Here is a 24,431-nt window from a genome sequence, read left to right on the forward strand (position 1 = left end):
CTCTCTTTGCTTGAAGGAAAGTTACGTAGCTTTGCTGATTTGACCTCGGATTCCCTGGGTGTGCATGAGTAGTGAAGAGCAAACAGCCTCTAAAATGGTATCGACATCTGGCGAGACTAAAGCAAATGTGCAAAGCAAAATACTCCATGGACGTATTACGTATTATCGCTGAATCAGACTCTGAGCTTGATGCAAGTGATCTGGAGATGGATATTGAAAACAAAAGTGAGGTACCAGCATCAGCCTATCGGTCCCCAGGTGATCGTGGTGCTGAACACGTCTGTGTAGCTGATATGCCTACAGCTGCATTTGCCTGGGAGGACCACCACTTATGATGGCAAGAGGTACAAACCATATTGCATCACACTGCGACTGCCACCATCGCCCACCTGCTCTGCGAAGACAGAGAGGTAGCTGGCCTGCCGTGCATTCCTGCTGGCCATTGAGCTGCCCCTGCGCAACCACTGCTGCCAGAGATGCAGAACAGGCGCCAACAGCAGCCACAGCACGTAGCAACAGACGTTTTATGTTGATTTATGTGTGAAATCAGTGCATTGTGTGCTTTTCAGAAAACTGAGTTTTTTAGAAAAAATATTCAGCCCTCAAAGAGTTAATGTATGTGAAAATTCTGGCCAAGCTGTTAGTCTCTTGCATAGAAGGAGTCCTCCCATCTATTATTTCAGATGAACAGACAGGTTTTATCAAAGGAAGGCACTCCTTTTTTAATATTCGCACCCTCTTTAATATTTTGTACTCCAAACATCATAGTATTCTCCCCAAAGTGGTCATTTCATTGGATGCTGAAAAGGCATTTGATAGAGTGGAGTGGGAGTACCTCTTTGCAGTCCTGAAGAAATATGGCTTTGGCGATAGATTTATTTCTTGGATTCGTCTCTTGTATACTCCCCCCCTAGCTTCTGTTTGTACCAATAACATAAAATCTGACTTTTTTCCTTTATCGTGTGGCACACGTCAAGGCTGTCCTCTCTCCCCCTTACTTTTTGCTTTAGCTATAGAGCCACTTTCGATAGCTCTCAGGACTTCCTCTTTGTTCCAAGGCGTGACTCATGGAAATATAGAGCACAGGGTGGCCTTATATGCAGATGATTTACTCCTGTATCTCACAAACCCTACTAATTCCCTAGCACATATTATGGCAATACTAAAAGATTTTGGTTTCTTCTCTGGATATAGACTTAACATTCAAAAGAGTGAATGCTTGCCTATAAACAAAGCTGCGCAGCAGCTTAGAGAGACTGACCTTCCCTTCCACCTGAGTTATTCTGGTTTCAAGTATTTGGCAGTGAATGTGACTAGCTCACCTAAGGCTCTATGGCCTGCTAATTTCACTCCTCTACTGTCTCATGTAAGATCAGCTTTTCAAAGATGGACTAATTTGCCAGTATCTCTATTAGGTAGGATTAATATAGTTAAAATGAATGTTTTACCCAAATTTTTATACCTTTTCCAGTGCATTCCTTTGTTCTTACCCAAATCTTTTTTTAAATCTATCCTCATTTATATGGAGAGGTAAGTCTCCCAAAATTCGCAAGTCATTATTACAAAAGTGCCGACTCAGTGGAGGTCTGTCTTTACCTAATTTTATGTTTTATTATTGGGCGTCTAACATCCAAAAATACATTTATTGGCTAAAAGATCTTCAGGCATTTTGGTGTCTTCTAGAAGCTCAATCATGTTTCTCGACCTCCCTCCCTGCTTTATTATTTTCATCGCTCCCTGTATTCCTTACTCAATATACAGATAACCCTGTTGTACTTAACTCTCTCTCTCAAGATATGGCATCAATTTCGACGCCACTTCAAATCTGTTTCTGCCTCTGCTCTGGCCCCACTATGTAATAATCACCTTTTTCCCCCCTTCCCTTTTAGACTCTACGTTTAATTTATGGGAAAAAAAGGGCATTAAATGTTTTTCCGATCTTTATAAGGATAATCTCTTTCTTAACTTTACGGATATGTCGTCCCTATATGGTCTGCCCTCATTTAATTTATTTCGTTATTTTCAAGTTAGACACTGTGCTTCCACTATTTTTCCTGAGTTTCCCATTTGCCCACGCTAAACAGTCTTGGGAAGACTTATTCGAATTTTCTCCATCTAAGAAAGCTCTTACCTCGCAAATATATAATACTGTTCTTTCAATGGACAGTTACTCTGACAATAAAACTATTTCAAATTGGGAACAGGAGCTGGGTCTGGACTTCAGAGAAGGCTACTGGGATAGTGTAGTTAAGGGGATTCGTACTTCTTCATCTTGTGCAAGGCTTTCTCTTATTCAGTTTAAAGTAGTACATAGGCTACATTGGTCAAAGTCGAAACTATCTAAAATTTATTCCAATGTTCCTGACCTATGTGACCGATGTAACTCCTCTCCCTGCAATTTAAGCCACATGTTTTTTTTTTTGCCCCAAAATCCAGTTATACTGGACCTCCTATTTTGACATTATTTCTCATGTTTTTGGAATCCGACTGGAACCTTGTCCTTTGATTGCTTTATTTGGGGTTCCTGGAGATCCTGATATGTCTTTTAATAGTACACAATTGGATGCAATTGCTTTCACTTCACTGTTAGCACGACGTAGAATATTATTGTCCTGGATGGCTCCGCATCCCCCAACCATGGCCCGTTGGCTGAAGGATCTTATTGTCTTCTTAAAACTTGAAAAAATCAAGTTTAGTCTGAGAGGGAGAGCTGATGGGTTTTTGAAGGTCTGGCAACCTCTTGTTTCTTATTTTAGATCCTTGGAAACAATTGCACCTGATTAAACTTTATTTATTTATTTCCTATTTTATTTTATTGTTATTATTTTTTTAATTGTTAGTTATTTATTTGCTTATTTTTTGTAACATCCTGTGTATTAGGGTTTTTTTTTTTAATTACTTTCTTGTTGTCTAATTATTTAATTAGTCATTGTCTATTTTATCTGTTTATCCTTTTTGTGGGCCTATGGATGGGATATGGTGTTTAGGTTTAGGTATTATAGGTTTATTGTTCGCGTCTGATAGTCAACACTAATATGTTTATCGATACCTTTGGCTTTTTTTATGTATTTGAAGAGATGTGTATGTATGTTGTTGCTGTTAATTGGAAAACTGATAAATAAATGGGGAAAAAAAAATTCAAGTAACGGTGAGATACGAAGAAGGCAGATTCACCAGCGTTTGTGTGTCAGCTTTTATCCCTTCAGATCAGAGAATTTCCAGTTCCATTGTCTCAAAACACCACTCACATCTACAGTTATTCCCTTATTGTAAGTCCACGGATCTTACTGCTACACCACGGAAGCTGTCGTATCGTACTTGCACCTTTTGTGAAAGTGTTTATTTGATATTTGGCCATTAGCCTTCACACATTATACAGTTCATGTCTACATTTTGTTATTTAGTACTAAAACATGAAAAACGTTTCTGTTTTAACGATGTGTTTACACAGATTGTTATAAATGCAAAACACAGATCAAATTATTTCCCCTCACAATTCTGGGTAGCTCACTCCCAGATAATCAATCAAGACAGGAACTGGGAGAACTTCTTGCCCGTTCTGAGGCTTATTGACACATTAAGAAGACAAAAGAGACTGATGGAGAGGTGCGAAGGGATTTAAAGTGGGCCGAATTTACAAGTTTTTTCGTTGACTTTGGTAATTCTAGTGTTAAACATGTTGAAATAGAACAGGATTTTGTTGCTTTCTGCTCAATATCTCTTTAACGGTTGATTGTATCAAAAATCATTTCCCTCATTGGTGAATGCTGACTTTATGACAAAAAAAAGGTCATATCCAGTTTTGGTCTAGCACAAGTGATAAGGAAACAAATGACCCATTTGTGACAACATCTGTGCATGAGTTGAAGAAACAAAAGTACTCTGAGACAGTGGGAGTGAGCGGGGGCAGACACTTTGTTGGAATCCATCAGGAGTGCTGCTCATAGAGGTGGAGGACATGTATGCCTCTCCACCCTCACTTGTCTGTCATAAATCAAGTTGTATGTTATGACTGTGGTGGATTGTACAAACTCTATGAAATTTCAGAACAGGGCTTCTAAGGTTTTTTTAGAATGACCTTTGGGCTCTTGGCGAGCACCCTTGACCATGGCTCTTCTTGCTTGGTAACTCAGTTTTGCTGAATGGCCAACTCTAGGAAGAGTCCTGGTGGTTCCACACTTGTTCCATTTCAACACTATTGAAGCCACTGTGCTCCTGGGAACACTTAAAGCTTTAGAAATGTTTTTTTATCCTTGCTCTGATCTATGCTTCATCACAATTTGACTACAGAGGCCTACAGAGAGTTCCTTGGACTTGGCTTGTTTTTTTTTTTTGCTGTGTGTCTTTTTAAATTATATCAAGTCAATTCAGTTTGCCACAGGTGGATTCCAACCAGGTTCTAGACCCATCTCAAGAATAATTAAACAAGCAGGATGCACCTGATATCAATTTGTTCCACAGCAAAGGGTCAGTACTTATATAAATGAGAGATTTCTGTTTTTGATGTTGAGTAAATTTGTAAACCAAGAATGGCAAATGTATCTATTTAAAATGAAAAATGAAGCACAATAAAGTGTACAGAAAGTGAACAGGCCCGAATACTTTATGGTTCCGATGCTTCTGGGACAAATGAGACAAACTTGGAGGTTTTTGGCAAGTCACATCAGCTCTATGTGCACAGATGAAAAATATGAAGCTTTAAAGAAAACAACAGCATACCTACTGTGAAACATGTAAGAGGCTTGGTTTGCTGCATCTGACATGGGGAGACTTGAATCTGTTGCAGGACACAAAGAAATCACAAGACTATCTACATTCTGGAGAGGTACGTTCTGCCTAGTGTCAGAAAGCTCTGTCTCAGTCACGGATCATAGATCCTCTAACCGGATCATGACCCAAAACACACAGCTAAAAGCACCCATGAATAGCTAAAAACAAAACATGAACCTATTCTGAAGTGGTATTCTGTAAGCCCTGATTTTAATTTTATCAAACAAGTATGTAAAGAACTCAGAGATACAGTCTGGAGAAGGCATCCTTCAAACCTGACACAGTAGGAGCAGTTGACTCTGGAACAGTGGACCAAAATACCTGTTGATAGGTGCAGAAGTCTCATTGAGAGCTACAGGGCTTGTTTGCAGTGATTGCCTCTAAAGGTGATGCAACAAAATATTAGGTTAAGGGTCCTATCATTTTTGTCCATGCTACTTTCATTTGTGTTATTATTTGAAATATTTTATTGAATCAAATTGCTGAAGCAATGTCTGATTTTTTTAATTAAATTTGGTATGAACATCGATGGGTGCCAGTTACTTTTGTCAGTTTCAAGTTATTTCAGAGACACTTGTGGGTCCTTCTTTTTTCGTGGTGTGTATGTGTATGTGTGTTGTGGTCTGGCGGTGGAAGAACAAACTGGAAACAGTTAAAATTTTGGGACGTCAACCGGGTTGTCCTTTTTAATCATTGTAAGACGAAACAAACAAAAATAAAAAAGTAACAAAAAACCACGCCAATGTGCTATTCCTGATCAGGGATTCCTTCTTCTTTAAGGTCTTTTGAGAGTCACATGCTTCACTGTGCGGCTCGTTTGAGTCTCCCGGCAAAAGACGCCTTTTTTTTAGTCAGCGCTTCTTTTATAGTGAAACTTGTTGGGTTCCATGGATGCAGCCAGGGGGTGCTACAGAGACTGCAGAGCCCTATCATGTCAGGCTTCTGTGACACCTGGGAGTACTTGTGTAACATACTAATGGACCTCTCCATCAGTGTCTTTTGTCTTGTAAATGTGCCGATCAAGACAGGCAGCAAGCAGCCTACTATGCCATCCCCCCACTGCCGCAGAACGGGCATGAAGTTCTCCCAGTTCCAGCCTTGATTATCTGGGAGTGGAGTGCTGGAGTTTTAGAATGGAAATAATAGATCGTTATTTGGGAACACATGCATTTCATGTGTTCCATTTCTACAATATTCTGTGTAAACACATTATTAAAACAGAAACTTTTTCATATTTTAGTAATAAATAACAAAATGTACACATAAATTATATAATGTCTACAATATTCTAGTGTTCTCTGTAGTAGGTCTCTGTATCTCCCCCTGGTGGCCTCCAGTGAAGCCAACAGAGCTGTGACAAACTCCAACTCTCAGAGTTCCCTGTGGGAATCCATGGTGCCACAGCCACTCAGGAGTGCTGCCCTCTAGCGTTCCAGGGGAGATAGTGCATCAAGATTTAATTTCCATTTATGACTAGGCTGCTGTAAATTCAATAATTTGTGACAATTTCCAGGTCTTTATAATATATATTTTTTTTGCTGCCCAGTAATAAAACACAAAGTTAGGTAGTGCTATGCCATACCACTTTCTGGTTTAGGTCTTTATAGAGTCTCATTTTGAGTGTGTGGATGTCTTGAATTCCAGGTAAATTAGATTATCACTGCATCTGATTCTTTAAAGAATGATGTATTTTTTTAATTCAGTTTTTTTTCAGTGTTATTCTTGAATAAAGGCACGCTTCTTCTGTTGATTTGTTAGAGACACTGTATTTGAGTACAGTAATCCCTCGCTATATCGCACTTCGCCTTTCGCGGCTTCACTCCATCGCGGATTTTATATGTAAGCATATTTAAATATATATTGCAGATTTTTTGCTGGTTCGCGGATTTCTGCGGACAATGGGTCTTTTAATGTCTGGTACATGCTTCCTCAGTTGGTTTGCCCAGTTGATTTCATACAAGGGACGCTATTGGCAGATGGCTGAGAAGCTACCCAACTCACTTTTCTCTCTCTTGCGCTGACTTTCTCTGATCCTGACGTAGGGGGTGTGAGCAGGGGGGCTGTTCGCACACCTAGACGATACGGACGCTCATCTAAAAATGCTGAAAGATTATCTTCACGTTGCTACCTTCTGTACAGCTGCTTCCTGAAGCGACATGCTGCACGGTGCTTCGCATACTTAAAAGCTTGAAGGGCACGTATTGATTTTTGATTGAAAAACAAACTCTGTCTCTCTCTCTCTTTGTCTGCTCCTGACGGAGGGGGGTGTGAGCTGCCGCCTTCAACAGCTTTGTGCCGCGGTGCTTCGCATACTTAAAATCCAAACAGCCCTATTGATTTGTTTGCTATTCTCTATCTCTCTGACATGCTCTGCTCCTGACACGCACACCTTTGAAGAGGAAGATATGTTTGCATTCTTTTAATTGTGAGACGGAACTGTCATCTCTGTCTTGTCATGGAGCACAGTTTAAACTTTTGAAAAAGAGACAAATGTTTGTTTGCAGTGTTTGAATAACGTTCCTGTCTCTCTACAACCTCCTGTGTTTCTGCGCAAATCTGTGACCCAACCATGACAATATAAAAATAACCATATAAACATATGGTTTATACTTCGCGGATTTTCTTATTTCGCGGGTGGCTCTGGAACGCAACCCCCCGCGATGGAGGAGGGATTACTGTATAAAGAATAAAACTGACTAAAAACTGAATAAAAAAAAACTTGCACATAAAAGCACGCTTGTTTCGTTATACCATGTTTTCATTTCAAAACTAACAGTGTTAGATTGGGGGGAGCAGCATGCACATGAGAATAAAACTGAATAAAAAAATGCTAACCTTTACAAGTAACATAACTTTACACAGGCTTTAAGACTCATTTCAAATGTAAGTTTTTATTATATAATAGTAATAATAATAACTAATAATAATAACTGCTCACCACTAAAAGTGCTAAATGCAGGGATGACACAGGATCGAACTAGCAACACCTGGATTACGAAGCAGCAGTTCTTACCCCTGAACCAGACAAGCACATGTTTATGAGATAGCTGTGTTTCCACTGTGAAACTCGCAGAGGAACACATGCATGCAAATGTCTTTACTTTGTATCGATTGATATTTGGGTTTCTGTTTTCACACATTGACAACAACATGTAAATTGAACAATTTCTTTTTCTTCAGTTTTATTCTTGAATAAAAACACATGTTTTGTTATACCTTTTGTGAAAGGGGATGGGATAGCAGGCTCTCTGGCTCCGACTGATTGACACATTTGCAAAAAAAAGGTGCTAATCGGCACAGTGATAAGGAGGTGTGGCACAGCATTATGAATCTTTTTGCAGGCTTCTGGGATTCTAGTGTTAAAACTGTTTTGATGGAATGAAAGGGCAGATGTCTAGCCTAATATTATATGTTGGAGACTTCACTGAAACAAGCACACTTTTATTCAAATACATTTTGAGTCCACATGTCTTTTGAAATTTTGCTAATGCATTAAGGGCTAATGTTAAAGATATTTGTGGGTCTGATATGTAAAGTACTATATCATCTGCATATGGTGATATTTTCTGTTCAAGTCCTCCTCTGATAATTCACTTTATCTGTGATGTATTTCAAAAATGAAAAACCAATTGCTCAATGGCTTGGTGAAAAATAATGGTGATAGTGGGCATCCTTATCAAGTACCATGTTCTAGTTTGAAGTAGTCTGAGTTTGTATTGTTAATACGAACTGAGACTTCTGGACTGGTATAAAGAAATTTAATCCATGCAGTGCAGCATAGTGAACAATCCCATTCGACTCTTATCAAAGGGTTTTTTCTGCATCCAAAGATAAAAAGGTCTCTGGTGTTTTAGATGAGTATATTGCATTAAACAGAAAGCGAAGGTTTGAGGCCAAGTTTAATGAATTAATAAATTCAGTTTGGTCTTGTGATTTTACACAATCTTCCTCTAAAACTTTGGAGAGTATCTTAACATCATCATTCAGAAGTGATATACTGTACAATAAGTCCCCTACATACAAACCTTCAAGTTATGAACTTTCAAAGATGTGAACATGCATGTCCAATAACTGAAAAATTATTTAAGTAAGTGAAAAATTAAAAATTGTAGCGTAACTTCAAATTTTGCGGTGAGCATGCAAGTTAGTTTGTGTGTCAGACACAAGGCTGAGTGCAAAACCCACTCTATAATTGTTTATATTCTCAGTCACGTGTGTGCATCCTCTACAAGTTGTTGTGCTTTTGGCTTTATCTGTGTTTATGTTTATTTAACATGGTTTATTTCAAGTCCAAGATGTCCAGAACTAAGCATTTTCAACAAGAACACTGGGAACACAGTTAGAAACTCATTAAGTGTAAGTTCTTCTTCACTTAGAGAACCACATTAATATGTCATACAAAACCAAGTACCGTGGTGGAGCACTGGCGCATTAGGGACCTTCGATCAGATGTCATGAACAGCTAATCGACTCTAATGTATGAACTTCAGATATGAGCATCAAAACCTTCCATGAATCTTCACCGCAACCACTTACTGGGCATTAATATTAAGTGATGGTCAATAGTTGTTGAATGATGATGCCATCCGATTGCTCACTTTGTGTGTGGTGGCCAGAAGTGGATTTGAAGACAATCATGTAGGCTCATTCACTAGCGGTAATTGAGTCTACTGTACCGAGATCAGCTGATGGAAAACAATGGGAACACAAAATAACTTTCAGTTGTTTACTGTTAAAACAAAAAATACAAATATTAACTTTTAAAAGCACATTCATGTGTACTGTATAGTACAAATATGTTTATGATAGGAGTTGAGGAGAGGTAGGTTAGGTATACGTAGGCTACCTGATGACATAAACAGCGATATCAGCTGACAGAAAACAATGGAAATAATAATTCAGTTTCTGTTGTTTATTGTTAAAATACACAAGAACTCTAACAAAATACAAATACTAACTTTTAAAAGTATTTTCTTATAAATACCTATACATGTTTTCTATAGGAGTTGAGGGTTGGGGGTAACTTTGTGTTTGTTAGGTGCCTAGGCTAACTTTGCTGGACTTAAACAAAGTGGACCTGCAAACGCGCTCTTAGAATGGTAGTTCATATGTGTGTGTATATATATATATATATTTTTTGTGGCAAAGGTGCTATATAGGCATCGACCTGACACAGACTGACAACATAGGCACGTAAAAATGAAACAAAGGATTTTCTTTTCTTCAGCCATGGGGCACGTCTTTCCCGTGTCCCACAGGCCCTACACAGTCCCCTAAACACACACAAAAGAAAAAACACCCAAAAACACACTCTTTTTCCTACACTCCTTCCAGGCAACTTTGTCCTCCTCCTCCTGACTCTGGTACCTAGAGTAGTGGCTGCAGGCTCCTCTTATAGCACCCCCAGAAATGCTTCAGGTGCTCGTTGACCTACTTCAGGCTGCATCACAGCCCACACGGGCTCAGGAAGCCGTGCAGCTCCCCCTGGCGGTGGCCATAGAGCCCAACAGGACTGAGCTCTGGTGTTCCAGGATTGTGGCCCCGATGCAACCCAGGTAGGCTGACACTAAGCATTCCGGGGGATGTAGTGTGCAGTCCATGACTGTTCCCCCAGATTCAGTGCCAAAGGGGCATCCGTCGCAATATATATATATATATATATATATATATATATATATGCACCACAGTACTTGGTTTTATATGACATATTAATGTGGTGTATATATATATATATATATATATATAAAATGCAAACTCACTCACTCATCAGCATCAACAGTATTTCCTGTTTAGCTAAAAAGCTGAAATTTGACATGATAGAACATCTAGGAAAGTTGGTATCCAATATATAAATATTTAGAGATAAAAAAACAGAGTAGTAATAATAATAAGCATTAATAATGCTCTTAACAAGTAATTATAATGTACCACGTCCCCTGTTTCACCAAAGCTCGGACAGCAGTCTCACAGAGAAATAGAGTGTGCCAGTTTATTCAGTTGAAGGCTACCTGCAGAAGTGAAGTGGAATAAGTTCAAAGAAGACACTTTTAACAAGTGCTTGCCAGGCACTGTAGCTGAAACTGATCCAGTAAGAAAGGTATTTATTATATTTTACTCCACACTTCATCTTATCTGCAACCTTGTGCAAATGCTGAAGTCAGTCAGTCAGTCAGTGACCTGCACCAACTTTAAATAAGAGCATCAAAAAACGTAGCATGTTTTCAAGGGTAGCAACTGTGGCTTTTTGTTTTTTTCTCCAGTAATTTTGGGATAATAATTTAATTGTCTCGCTGGATTATACCATTTATCTTGGAGCAGTGTTTCTCAGCTTTTGAGGACTTGGGATCTAGTTTTACCTTTTTAACACTAGAATACCTGTGTTCACCCTGTGTAAATTTAAGGTACTTTTGCTATGTTACTTTTCCTCGCACATGAACATTCATATCAACATCTCATTTGAATGATTATTTAATTCAGTTTTATTCTTAGATTCTTGAATAAAACTGAATTTGAACTATTTTTTTTTTAATAAAACTTAATTTGAATGAGTTTTTATTCACTTTTATTCTTGGGTTCTCGAATAAAGAATAGTTCAAATTACATATTGATTTGAATGTTCATGTGCGAGAAAAAGTAGCATCCAACATAGACACTGCAGTGTCTGTTTACTCAACAAAACACCAAGAAGAAATGATTGAGCTGTATTTGTGTGTCTGCTTTTATCCCTTCAGCGCTAACTTTTACAAGTACCATACATTTTTACCGGCTGTTACAGACTCAAATTAAATGTATGTTTTTATTATATACTGTAATAGTAACAATACTAGCAGCTCACTACTCAAAATGGTAAATGCAAGGAGGACCTGGGATCAAAACCATAACCTCTTTATTATGAGGCAGCAGTCCTTACCTCTGTACCAGCCAAGCAGACGTGTCTACTTTGTATCGATTGATAGTTGGGCTTCACTTTTTACACATTGCCAGTAACATGTAAATTGAACAATTTCTTTTTCTTTGGTTATATTCTTGAATAAAAGTGCACTTATTTTGTTATACCTTTTGTGAAAGTGTTTATTTGATATTTGGACTTCAGTCTTCATACATTATACAATTCATTTCAACATGTTGTCAATTTTTACTATAACATGAAAGAAAGTTTTGGTTTTAGTTATGTGTTCATCATTTCTTGCCTTGTATTTCCTGTCATCCTACATTTACACAGATCATTGTATTCCAAATAACAATACATTATTTACCCTAAGGGCGGCACGGTGGCGCAGTGGTAGCGCTGCTGCCTCGCAGTAAGGAGACCTGGGTTCGCTTCCCGGGTACTCCCTGCATGGAGTTTGCATGTTCTCCCCGTGTGTGCGTGGGTTTCCTCCCACAGTCCAAAGACATGCAGGTTAAGTGCATTTGCAATCCTAAATTATCCATAGTGTGTGTGGGTGTGTGTGTGTGTGTCCTGCGGTGGGCTAGCGCCATGCCTGGGATTTGTACATGCCTTGCGCCCTTTGCTGGCTGGGATTGGCTCCAGAGGACCCCTGTGACCCTGTGTTAGGATATAGCGGGTTGGGTAATGACTGACTGACTAACTGACTATTTACCCTATACAATAACCAGACACCTCACTTCCAGCTCTGAGAATTTTGCATCTGACTTGACTTCAGCTGCCTCAGTGGGGCATGTGCTGACTGACACATTTGCAAAACAAAGACGCAGATGAGGAGGTGTGAGGAAATTTATTTTGGCCTGGCATTAGGAATATTTTTGTAGGCTTCAGAAATTCTAGTGTTAAGTTCCTTGATGACCCGCAGACAGCATTTGAAGAGAGATTGGTTTTTCCCCATTTTGTGAATTCAGCAGGATTAGAAGGGGAGGTCCTGTTGTTGAAATTAGTGCAGTTGGGAACAGGGAAAAATATTACATAGTAGTGTCAGTTGCCTTGGTTGACTGGGGCCACAATTGATAATAAATCTGAGGGAAGATGATTACACTACATTTTTTGGTCAACACTATTATCTGCCTGCATGTCATTATCACCAATCAATGATCAGCGTTAAATGCTTTTTGAAGTTAAAGAAAGCAAAAAGGAAGTAAAAAAGAAAGAAAAAAACACAGCAAATTAACTGATGTAGCCATGCCAGAATTGAAGAGAAGGAAGCTCTATTTTATTTACCGGTACATTATAGCTGATGGAGTTGTTGAATTAATAAGAAGAGAAAATGACAGTGCTTTTAAGTGAGTAAAAGTAATTAGTAACTTTTTTTTTTTTTTAATTGGTAGATCTTTACTTAACCCCACTGTATACTGAGGCTGTACTAATTTTAGGCTTTGATGCTAAGGTTTGAATGAATTATCTTTGAATCACCTTTGTAACATTGCAACACAACTTAGTATTAAATTTGTAATGTCTTTCACACCTACACTACCAAGGACTGTATGAAACATGTTCAACAGTATGCAGCTTAAGTGAATTAGCCCCTGCTAAAAATGCAAATATTGTATACAGAAAAGGTCTTATTTGTTTAGTACTTCTTATTCATCCAATTAACCAATGGCACTATAACTGAGGTCCATTGATTTAGAAAATTTAATCCAGTGACGGGGCTAGTAGGTCTATATGATGCAAGTTATTATTTTTCTTTGGAAAAATGGAAATGAATGCTTTTCAAAAAATCTGAGGGAAATTATTATTCTGACTGTCTTCTATGAATGTTACTAATAATAATGGATCTAACTTAGCTGATTTTTTTTTAATTCCACTTAGTTAGCCATCAGGGCCTGCTGCTTTCATACTTTCAAGTGAGTTTATATCATCTAGTACTTCTGAGAGTTTGTAAACTTCTATTTGTATTGTATCAAAACACTTTGCCATCTAAAGGAATTTTTTTTCCAGTTTGTAATTATTTAGAAAATAATTGCTTTTTGTAGTATTTCCAATTGTATTCATACTGGGATTTTGCTTGTCAGTTTGTGATTAGAGGGGCTAGCTGTATTGGCCCTGCAGTATATTTCTATATTTCCCTTGGATGTGTATGTTTGGTAGATGTGCAACCTCAACTTTCTAGTTTAGCGATGGGGTGTGAACGATACAGCTCCTTGTTCTAGGCATTAACATGTGGACTACCTTTTTTTTAAATTGTGCAGTTGGCACTTCCAGTTCAAGCTTTTCCTAGTCAAGGATGTGCAGTTTAAGCTAACTAAGATTAGCCATTAACACTAGAAGCATCATTGCCAATGGGAACTGTTTGTATTTTTTGTGATTTCACCAGTGTGTGCGTGCACGCGCGTGTATGTGTGATGCTCCTGTCCTTCCTTGCTTTTACATAAATAGCTGTGCTGCAAATGACTATGTTGTTATAACTCTAAAATTTTACTCAGAAAAACAGGTTAATTATATTTTTCTTACTTTTTTCCACAATAGACCCTCCTCACCACCACAAATAACACTATTGTACCTATGTGTGAATTTCTTCTTCTCTCTTTTAGCTCACATTTCCCTGTATTTGCATATGCTTTTTACCTTAAATCATCTTCTCCTGACACTTTTATTGACCTTATAGGATATTGCTGCCAAAGTGTAATTTGTTGTCCTGCTTCTGCAGATAACTAGACAGTAACACCGTAAAAATGTTACATTGAAATGCCGGTACACACATTGAATCATACACAAAAACAATGGTTTGGCTGTAGATGCATCCTTAAATCATAGTAAATCAAGCCCAATGTCTAAATCAAAAGTTCAAATAGATCGAAGTGCCAAACCCCAAACATATTCCTAACTCTTGGTCTGAATTTCCAAAGTGAAAGTATTCTTTTATACTGGAAAAATGCTCCCTAAAGACTGTCCAACACAAACTCTTTTTAAAGATTTTTGCCCACAAAATTTGAGGAATTCGTCTTGTCTATAGACATTGTGGCAAACATGTCAGTCTGTACGTGCAAGGCAAACCTGGCAAGTCTGGCATCAAATTTTGGATAGGAAGATCCCACACATTGCCATAAAATAGTACTGAAACACAGAAGTAAAAAAAAACTTAAAATGGTACTGCAAAAGAATAAAAATATCAAGATTAAATTAAAACAATGAATAAAAACTATTAACACCTGGGTGTTTTGTTTTGTTTTGTTTTTGGTGTACAAAGGTTGTATCTGTTAAGTTCTTATTATTTGCTTGATTGTATAGCTTGTCATTGTAATGTTCTGGTTTTTGAAAATACAATTAAACAAAAAAGAAACTGTCAAAATATAAGTCAGACCCATATAAAGGGGTAAAGTAATGTAAAAATAATAACAACTGACATCTTTGCTGGTACTGTATATTGGAATCTTTTGTACATACTGTACTTGCTTCATGTTGTGAAGAAAGAATTAAGAGACAGCATACTCATAAAGATTTGGGGTGGTAGCCACGTATAGTATAAGGTCCAGAGCAACCTTTCCAGACTAATACATTCAAAATGAATTGAACAGAGGACAACATTTCGGTAGGTGAATGGATTTTTATAGTGAACTGGCAGGAAATTAGATACAGAGGGAATGCTGGGAAAATGGACGGGCGAAAACGATGTGGAACGTTAAATCCAGAAGTGCAGTCATTAGTTGAGGTCGGAAGTAATGGCTTTGTTATTGTGTGCGTGGGATCATCTGCCAGTCTTCAAAATGGTGTGTTTATTCTTCTGTTTTTCTGTTGAATGAGAGAGAGAGAGATATTATTGCCTTGTACAAATCCCGCTTTCTTTGTGTTATCTTGCTTCGTTGAGCCTGTCAGCTGCTCCCTAAGCGTGCGTGTGTGACATGGTGTTATAAGACAAAACATTACCATTAATGAATAGTTATTCCAGACAAAATGTTAATGTCTTTTCAGTCAGTACAGATAAGGCAAACTTGGCAGGTCTGGCCTCAGATTTTGGATAGTCACTATTTTCTATTTGGAGAAAAATCCCTCTTGATGACTAGAGTAAGACTTACTGAGACTGTGGTACCACTACTTGTTGAGCCTTTCACATGCAAAAAGAGTTTACATTACTTTCCATGAGAAACAGTCTACTTGCTATAAACAGAAGCCTGCTCTATACTATGGACAAGTGAAACTGGGGTTGCCACCTTTCCTGTAAAAGGCAACACATGAGATGGTTAAAGCAGTGACCACTGAAAAATTACAAACGCAGTACTAGAAGTGAAAATACACACACAACAAAACAAAGAAGCAGTGAGATAAGTGCCTACATTTTGTATGTGGGAGCTGCGAACAAAATACAGAAGAAAAACTGTTATTTGTCTTTTTCTGATAATTAAAAATATATGCTGATAAGGAGTTGTTTGCAAAGAAATAATGTATTTTTACATACACTACTTGAAAGCGTGTGTTGGTTTTTAGGGGTGGGACATTATAGAGATGCATTGTTAGAGTAATAAGCTGATGGGCCATTAGTGACAATAATGCAAATGGAAAAAAATGTAATATTAACAGGTCTAGTACCTAAAAAATGTGTGCCAGTTCTAATTGTTAAACGTAGGTACAGTAATTAGAAAAAAACACCAGATTACTGTCAGGACTGCATCAAGCACAAGACATTACACTGATTAAAATGGGACTGAGTTGCAGTTTGATCTTCACCCATCAAAGAGGACCATGTGATGAAAAGCCACTGCGGAATCTCTGCATTTATTCTTTCTACTTAATGTAAAATACATTGGTGGTATGATGCCCTTGTTCCAAATTTTTTCAATTATTTACTGGCCTTGCGCTGCCCGCCAAACATATGCCCACTCAACAGTTAGTGCTGCTACTGTATTGTCCCAGATTGTTTTGTTAGACTCATGTTGGTTATGCAGTCTGTGTTCTTTCCGTGTTATTATTGCATACCCATTTCTCCTCAAACCTGTTCAATTTGAAACTTAAGATGTTTCTGTTTCACTTTAGGCTCTTCCTAGCAAATATATTTTCCTGGACAGTAGGCGGTTGCAACTCTGTCAGTTTGTGGATGAAACTCAAAAAAGGCTTCAATTTAAAAACTAGGCTTTAAAACTCCTGTAAGGGCTAGAAGGACAAAGCAGCCCTACACACTTAAACACTCCTAACCGGAGAGGTGAGCCATATCAACCCCTGTTGCAAAAACAAAAACAATGTTTCTTTTTAAAATAAATATTATTATTATAATAATGTCCAAAAACAAAAAAGAAGAGATATTGAAAAATGGTCAAAAAGATTACAAAATATTGTCTTTATAAGGCATTCCAATAACAAACCAAAAACAAACATCAAAATCAACAGAAAAATGTTGTAATATCAAAGGCAAAGCCATAAACTTACATAGAAAAAAATAAATTCTTGAAAGGGAGTTGAACAATAAGACCAGAAGCTAACAGCTGCAGCATTAGGTGCCACCTCCTTCAGCTCAATATATAAATGGTAAGGAAAATAAGTAACAGAACTATCATACATAACAATAATACAGCAATTCAAAAACCAAAACACATATTAAGATAACAAATACATTAACGTAATATAACTAGGGGGCTTCGCCCCCTGTTTGCTTCGCTCACCAACCCCCCTGGGATGCGCTATGCGCCATCCGCTTCGCTCGCGTATGTGGATTTCACTTTTACCAGACAACAAATCTTTTAATTCTCACGGATATACCTCTTCATTGGGAAGAAACACTACTTTTCCCTGATGGCAACATTAATTAGACGATCTTCCAGTCTCTGACGTTTAAATCTGAACAATATATTCAATCTCTTTTCGCTGTTCTGTTATTTCACCAAGTAATAATTTCCATTTGTTTTCACTTAATGGGATCTTTACTATAATTTTTGTGAGACTTTCGAATTTTAGTACTTTCATTATCTCTGACCTGCTCTGCATGTGTATCGCGCCAATGTTTTTGAATTATTTATGGTGTTCTACTTTGTCATCTACTCTTTGTCTTTTATTTCCGACCCCGGGTGTTGTTAAATCTCTTGGCACAAATTCTTGTCTCGTGGGACATGAAAGTATCTCTCTGAAAAAGTCACGTCTCGTCCCAGGCTAAAAAGTCTTGTCTCTTCCCAGGATTTTTTTTTTATAATAGAGAAATAACCTAAAATGTTCATTAAAAAAAATAGAAAAATAGAACAGAAGTCAAAAACAGCCCTGTTAAAATCATGATTGTGCTAAATGTAAAGGAAAACAACAAAATTTAGATTGAAAAAGAACTGGGCGGGTTAAATACTAACCCAAGAAACAAGCAGAGAGTCTTAACAAGGAGGACTAAAAACAAATAACTAAGGCTTAATTGGTGTAACAAAAATCGTAGTCAACTGAAGAGTGTAAAAATGAGAAAAATCATTAAACACACACATAACCAGAGCCAAAATGTTAAATCTTAGATTGTAGTGAAAAAGTAGAGCCAGAAATTGTTAACCACAAATATTTCAAAGATGCAATAGTTTCTTGGGTATGAGTTTAATCCTGTCAAGAACAACTAGTGCACAACGGGACCTTTATGTCCTTGACCTGGATATGTTATTCATCTGACACTTCTGTTACCCTTTCCTAGCAACAACTTGGTAATCATCAACAAAACCTTTCAAAATGGCAGTGGCCATAAACAAATCAAAATGGCATCATGTTGTTTAAAAAATGTCAGTCAACAAAAATAAATGTGATTACAGGATTTCTTGAACCCCTAAAACAAGGTGTAAATAATTTTTTGATGAGAAGGAAAAAAAATTAAAAATCAAGAAAATAAAGCTCAATCGTGACAATGATTTGATGCCAGTTGAGACAAAAGAGGCAAAAGCATCCCATTATTTGATTTATTTGTTATTATGCAAATGATGTGTAAATTCGTACATCTTGCTAGTCATTACCAAAAGATGGGACAGATATTATTAGTTAATAAGTTAATTTTATCGGAGAGAACTCAAAGAATTTTCATGCCAAAAACCCCACTGATTTTAAATATTCATTTTTATACTCCAGTTTCTCATATCAGATGGAAACTTTCTTTCCATGATTTGAATGTCATTTTGAAACTATTCTTTGTCTTCTACTTTCACCACCTGTTAAGCAACATTTTGTTGTGATTAAGGATTCAGGCTAGACTAATAATGTAGATAAATTTCTGTCAAACTATTTCATTCCACACTATATACCTTATAGTTCTAGTAAACCTAAATGCAACAGATTTTTGTTTCATAGTCGGTTAATCCTGAGTGTCCTTTATTGCAGGTTTGCATGTGACCAACAGAATAATAAATATAACATGTAATATGTTAAATAGTAGAGACTGCTGCTTTATCATAGAAAATATTTTCCTTTAATGTGGCCCTTTGAATTGTTCAGTCATTGTATCATTTATTTACGTATATTAAAAAACTGGCTATATGTTTTGAAAAGTAATGTTTTACGACTATAGTTTTAACCACTAAAGTCTTCTCACGTAATTGCCTATTTTACATTTGTATGAAGTATTTTTATTTAACATTAAAAGTATTATTTAAAACATCAGACTTTTCTAAATAAAAATTAACTGACAACATGTCTGCACAAAAAAAATAAATAAAAGGGGGTAACAGAGGAGGAACTTCATGGCTTGTATAGTTAAATCTTTGCAGAGATATCTTAGATTTGTATGAATTTTATGTGAGCTATCTTTTAAGTAAGCATTAAATGACACAGAGGGATAAGGTGTTATAAATAGGATGTGTCATTCGTGTTCAATAATTTCAGGTTTCCTAAATTTTAAAGTGGTTAACCAGTGCAGAAAAAGTTGCTTTTAATTAAGTTCTTCAGGCTAACCAGCTGACGCCTCTTTATTAAGGCTTGCATCTCAACAAGGCCACAAAAACGGAGGTTTCCAGTTCCAGTCTCCACTGGCTTTTGGAGAACATTGTGTACCATCAACAACTTTTATCCCAGTGTCCTGGCCAAGCCTCATTTGTCAAAGCCAGTCTGTGTGTGTGTGTGTGAGAGAGAGAGAGGGAGAGAGAGAGAGAGAGGAAGCTCCCAGATAAACATGCCACGGAGTCTAAACTCCTAATCACTCCTCGCTTCCGTTTCCAGGCTCTATAATTAGAAGCCCTCTTTTTCATGCATTCCCAGTTGACGCAAATGCTTCTTGTGGCTTGGCACCTCATTTGGGGCGTGGGTTTAGTGTATAGCCAGGCTGTAGTCTGGTTTAGTCTTCTGATACAGCATAAAAAACTAACCACCATCTAATTTAGTACTGTGATGTTTTCTTTTCATGTGCATGGCCTCAGTATCTTCTATTCTACACCCCCTTGTATTTCCCATAAATGAAAGATGCTATCACTAGCACAATCAAATAAAAAATAAAGCTGCTATGTGGTGTGAAAATAGAAAGCTAAATAAATTCATCCTCTTTCTGATGTAGCTTTTTTGTTGTTACCTTTTCTTATTTAATAGTACCACAGTGTGTTTGCTTCTGATTTTAAAGATTTTTACAGTACGTTTATATCATTGTTTTATGTATAAACACTGAATTCTAATTTCTTTTGTTTAGGTTTGTATTATATTATTTTATGATATGTGCTGCCAAAGCAAGCACAGATTTGTATTATATTATTTAAGAGACACACTTAGTGTGTAAAATTTTCTAGTTATTTAGCAAATAGTGAAATGTGAGGTTCTGCCTACTAAACATACAGTTTAAAGCATTTTCAGATTGAAGACATTTACTATTATATTAAAAATAAATTATTATAAAGATATATCATATGTATTGTGCATTAACACTAAAATTTGGACTGATTCCAGATCAAAAATAATTAAGAAAAAAATTATATACCCAAAATTAAATCAGTGGACTTTGAATCTTTACATATTTTGATATTGATAGTTTACTCTCTTCTGGTATTTGCTTAGTAAAATGATTCTGTACATTCCTTTTGTAAATATTTATTTATATATTAGTGTTACTTGTAACCCTTTTATTGTTTTTGTAGTAAAGCAGCAAGTTTTTGAATTAGATAGATAGATAGAGATAGATAGATACTTTATTAATCCCAAGGGGAAATTCACTGAATTATTCACTGAAATGAACACCTGAACTATTATAACTAACAATCGTTTTTCCAATGTTTTTCAGGCATGTTGCTAGTTACAGCTGACACATTGGGCCATGATTTCCATGTCTTCCAAATCTTGACTCACCCATGGTCATCTTCGCAGAGTGCAGTGCATCACCTTTATACCCTTCATAGAGGCGAAACAGAGGCAAAGGTGATTTTTCTTTTCACTACTTTGTAGCTTCAGTAATATACTGTAGTAAAATAACATTTAGAATGGGAGCTTTTCAGCTATCTTGTTTCATATGGGTGTCTTTCATGGTTTTAAAACTCCTGAGCATCAAGAATGGATTGAGATGTTCATATAACAAAGTTGCCATTTAAAAAAAATATTCTAATGTCAACTCTGGTATTCTTGATTATGTCCAATAACTCATTTATGTGGTCTTGCATTTTATAACTACTCATTCAGGGTAAAAAGTAGACCTGGTTAGTGCAAAGTAAATAATCAAACAGGAGTGTTGCGACAATTGATATTGTTTTTATAGATATCCAACATTTTTACTTTAAAATAATATGCATGTGAAAATTAGCTAATTGTTGAAAAGGTAGTCTACGATGCATCCTAGTAATTTCACATATAATTAAACAAGTGAATTATATGCTTGGGTAGACTGGAGACTATCCCAGCAGCTACATATGGAACATAACAACCAGCACTGGTTTGCAGTACCAGTACATCACAGAACATTTTCATGCACACAAAATTGGAGGCAATCTCTGGCTCACCATGATCTTGTAATAGCCTCAGGTGTTTCTGCATTCCCGGTTTCTTGTGTATATTTATAGGATCCACTACCTTGCAGCTTCTAAGCTACGATAGTATAATTTTAAAATTGTATGTTGAATCAAGTAACCCAAATCCTATCTGTGACCCTAAAACAACACAAGCAAAAAATGCAATAATTAGAATTAAAAAAAATATTTACATTTCAGTAAAAAAAGGCCTATTGCTTTTGGGGGTAAAACAACTCGCAAGTAAAAAATGATATTCACTTGCTGACTATGCATACTCTTGCATCTAACTTCTACTCAATGCTTCTGCATGCTACAGAGATTTTGTTAGATGGCTGCTTTGAAAATATACATTGGACAGGGATTTATTATATAGACTATTTGCATATCTCTTAAAATTTGGGGAAAAACTCATAACTTTTTTTGGGGGGGGATGAGGGGGGTAGAGTGGTGTGTATTTTTTAACTTTCTTTAATGTACATTTTAAATAAGTGGAGTTACACACAGAATCAATGGGACATATTTGCAACTTAAATTATAAACTGTAAGAGACAATGTAATTTGCTGTATTTGAAAATATGCTTAGTACTAGATCTTATTTTTTCCTAAACCTCAAGTTTAGTGTTATAGAGACCTGAAAAACTGTAGAGCAGCAAGGGATAGGTTTCAGGTACAAGGTATGGAACCAGCTATGGGTAGGGTGCTTCTCCTTGTACATTTAAATGTTTAATAAAATATCACAATTTTTCAAAATTTTTTTCTCCTTTACATGATTTTAATTTTAATTATCTTATGTCTCAGTCTGTCACTGATAATGTAAACACTTCATATCAAATCCAGATTTCTGTTCTAAATCTACAAGGGATATATTTATCAAAATACAAGAGACAAAAATGCAACAGCTTGACATGTAGGAGCTTTACTAACAGCTGGTTATGGTGATTGGCATGATTCTTATATAGTCAAAAATGCCAATAATACAGTATAAATGGCTGCTGCAACTTTAAGATAAGTACACTATGGTAAAATAACAGGCCTTTAGCCTCAGTTTACATTTTAAGATTTGCGGGGCATCATTTATATTGGCACAAAAACTGAATATCAGTGTAATCATTTAAAGACAGGGATATATGAACATACTCTGTAGTTTTATGGTCCTTTGTAAAGAATTTTGAATTTACTGTAGGGTAGTAATCAAAGTATTTGAACAGCCCATAAGCATAGCTGGGGAGAGATTTTGGGTTTGAACTCCCCTAGAAATATATTTTATGACAGTTCCAACTAATTGATCATCAGAATTATGACTCATGTACTTTCTCATATTCCCCTGAAATTAGTTCTTGGCTACACTCCTGGAATAGCCTAACAGTAATTCATTGAAACAATGAATTTTCCTTAGTACAAATGAATTAAATAGCTTTTTCTATATACTGCATATCAAGAAAAGACCTTAAACTTTCACTATTTGTAAACTGGAGCAATTAGATTGTATCTGAGTATCAAAATAGCTCTGTATATATTATATATGTCAAATGTATACATCTGATTTAACAGTAACTGACAGCAGAGAGGTGTCATTTTTTTAAAATAATATCTTACCAGTATAATAGGAGGAACCACATTAGAATTGCAGGTAAAGCAGGTTTTAATTCATGAATAACTGTGAAGATAGCATTAATACTAGAATTACCAACGCCTACGAAAAAACTTGTAAACCCGGCCCACCTTAAATCTGTTCGCACCTCTCCATTCAGAGTTTTTTTGTCTTTTAAATGTGTCGGTAAGCACAAGCAGCAGGCAGCCTGCTATCCCATCCTCCCACCGCCACAGAAACGGCAAAAACCTCTCCCAGCTCAAGCCTTGTTTATCAGAGAGTGAGGTAGTACCTAGAGCTGTATAGGCTAAAAAAATATAGCATTATTTGGAACACATGCATTTCATGTGTGTTCCTTGTCTACAAAGATCTATGTAAGTGCAGCATGACAGAAATGTTGAACACATACCTGAAAGACAAACTTTTTTCATGTTTTAGTACTAACAACAAAATTTTGACATGAAGTGTATAATGTGTGAAGACTGAAGTCCAAATATCAAATAAGCACTTTCACAAAAGGTTCAAATGTAACAGAACAAGTGCGCTCTTATTCAAGACTATAACCGAAGAAAAAGAAATCGGGTTAGTGTGGTTTGTTGTCGTGTCTTCTTTGGTAGTTCAGCAATAAGAACTTCTGAATCCTATTCAAAAGGTCATGGGTTCAAGCCTCCCCGCGTCCCAAAATAAATGTTTTGACTAGTGAGCTGCATTTACTGTTACTATTATACAACAAAAACATACATTTCATTTGAGTCTGTAACAGCCGATGTAAATGTGGTTCACACATATAAGGGTTCACACATATAAGAACAACACAGCTGCACCAGGCCTAAAGGCAAAAGATGGCACCATTTGGATGCAGGACGAGGTCTGATGTCATCCTGCCAGTCAGTCTGCCCCACACCTGTCCTTCAACGAAACAGCACAGCTTAAAGAGCTCGCCAACTTATCGTGCAAAGTCCTGTTTGTGATTATGTTTTGTGATGATCTTTACATAAGAAACATTTATATGTTACTTATATAAAAGCCAGATCAAATGTTATTTACCTTGATTTATTTACTTATCTTCCTACAGCATAAAGTCACAAGTAGACTGCAGAGCTTCCTGTGTTTGATTGACAAGGGCATGCTCACAAATTTCACGTGTAATGTCACGAAAAATGCCTGTTGACACTTCAGTACACGAGCAATGGTACGAGAATGGAGTTAGACTTCTTTTTTGGGTACATACATTGTCCAGAACTAAACACTAGCG

General features: G+C 36.7%; 1 protein-coding gene across 3 annotated transcripts in view; it reads left to right on the forward strand.

The window, feature by feature from the left end:
- bcas3 (BCAS3 microtubule associated cell migration factor) overlaps positions 1–24,431 on the forward strand; it is an 830,699-nt gene that overhangs the window by 265,907 nt on the left and 540,361 nt on the right. For all 3 annotated transcript variants that reach the window (XM_028807048.2, XM_028807050.2, XM_028807049.2), the window contains exon 14: positions 20,868–21,001. In XM_028807048.2, the coding sequence (XP_028662881.1) occupies positions 20,868–21,001 (134 nt within the window). The remainder of the gene's footprint in view (positions 1–20,867; positions 21,002–24,431) is intronic.

This window comes from Erpetoichthys calabaricus, chromosome 8, assembly GCF_900747795.2.
Source record: "Erpetoichthys calabaricus chromosome 8, fErpCal1.3, whole genome shotgun sequence".
In the NCBI taxonomy this organism is placed as follows: Eukaryota; Metazoa; Chordata; class Cladistia; order Polypteriformes; family Polypteridae; genus Erpetoichthys; species Erpetoichthys calabaricus.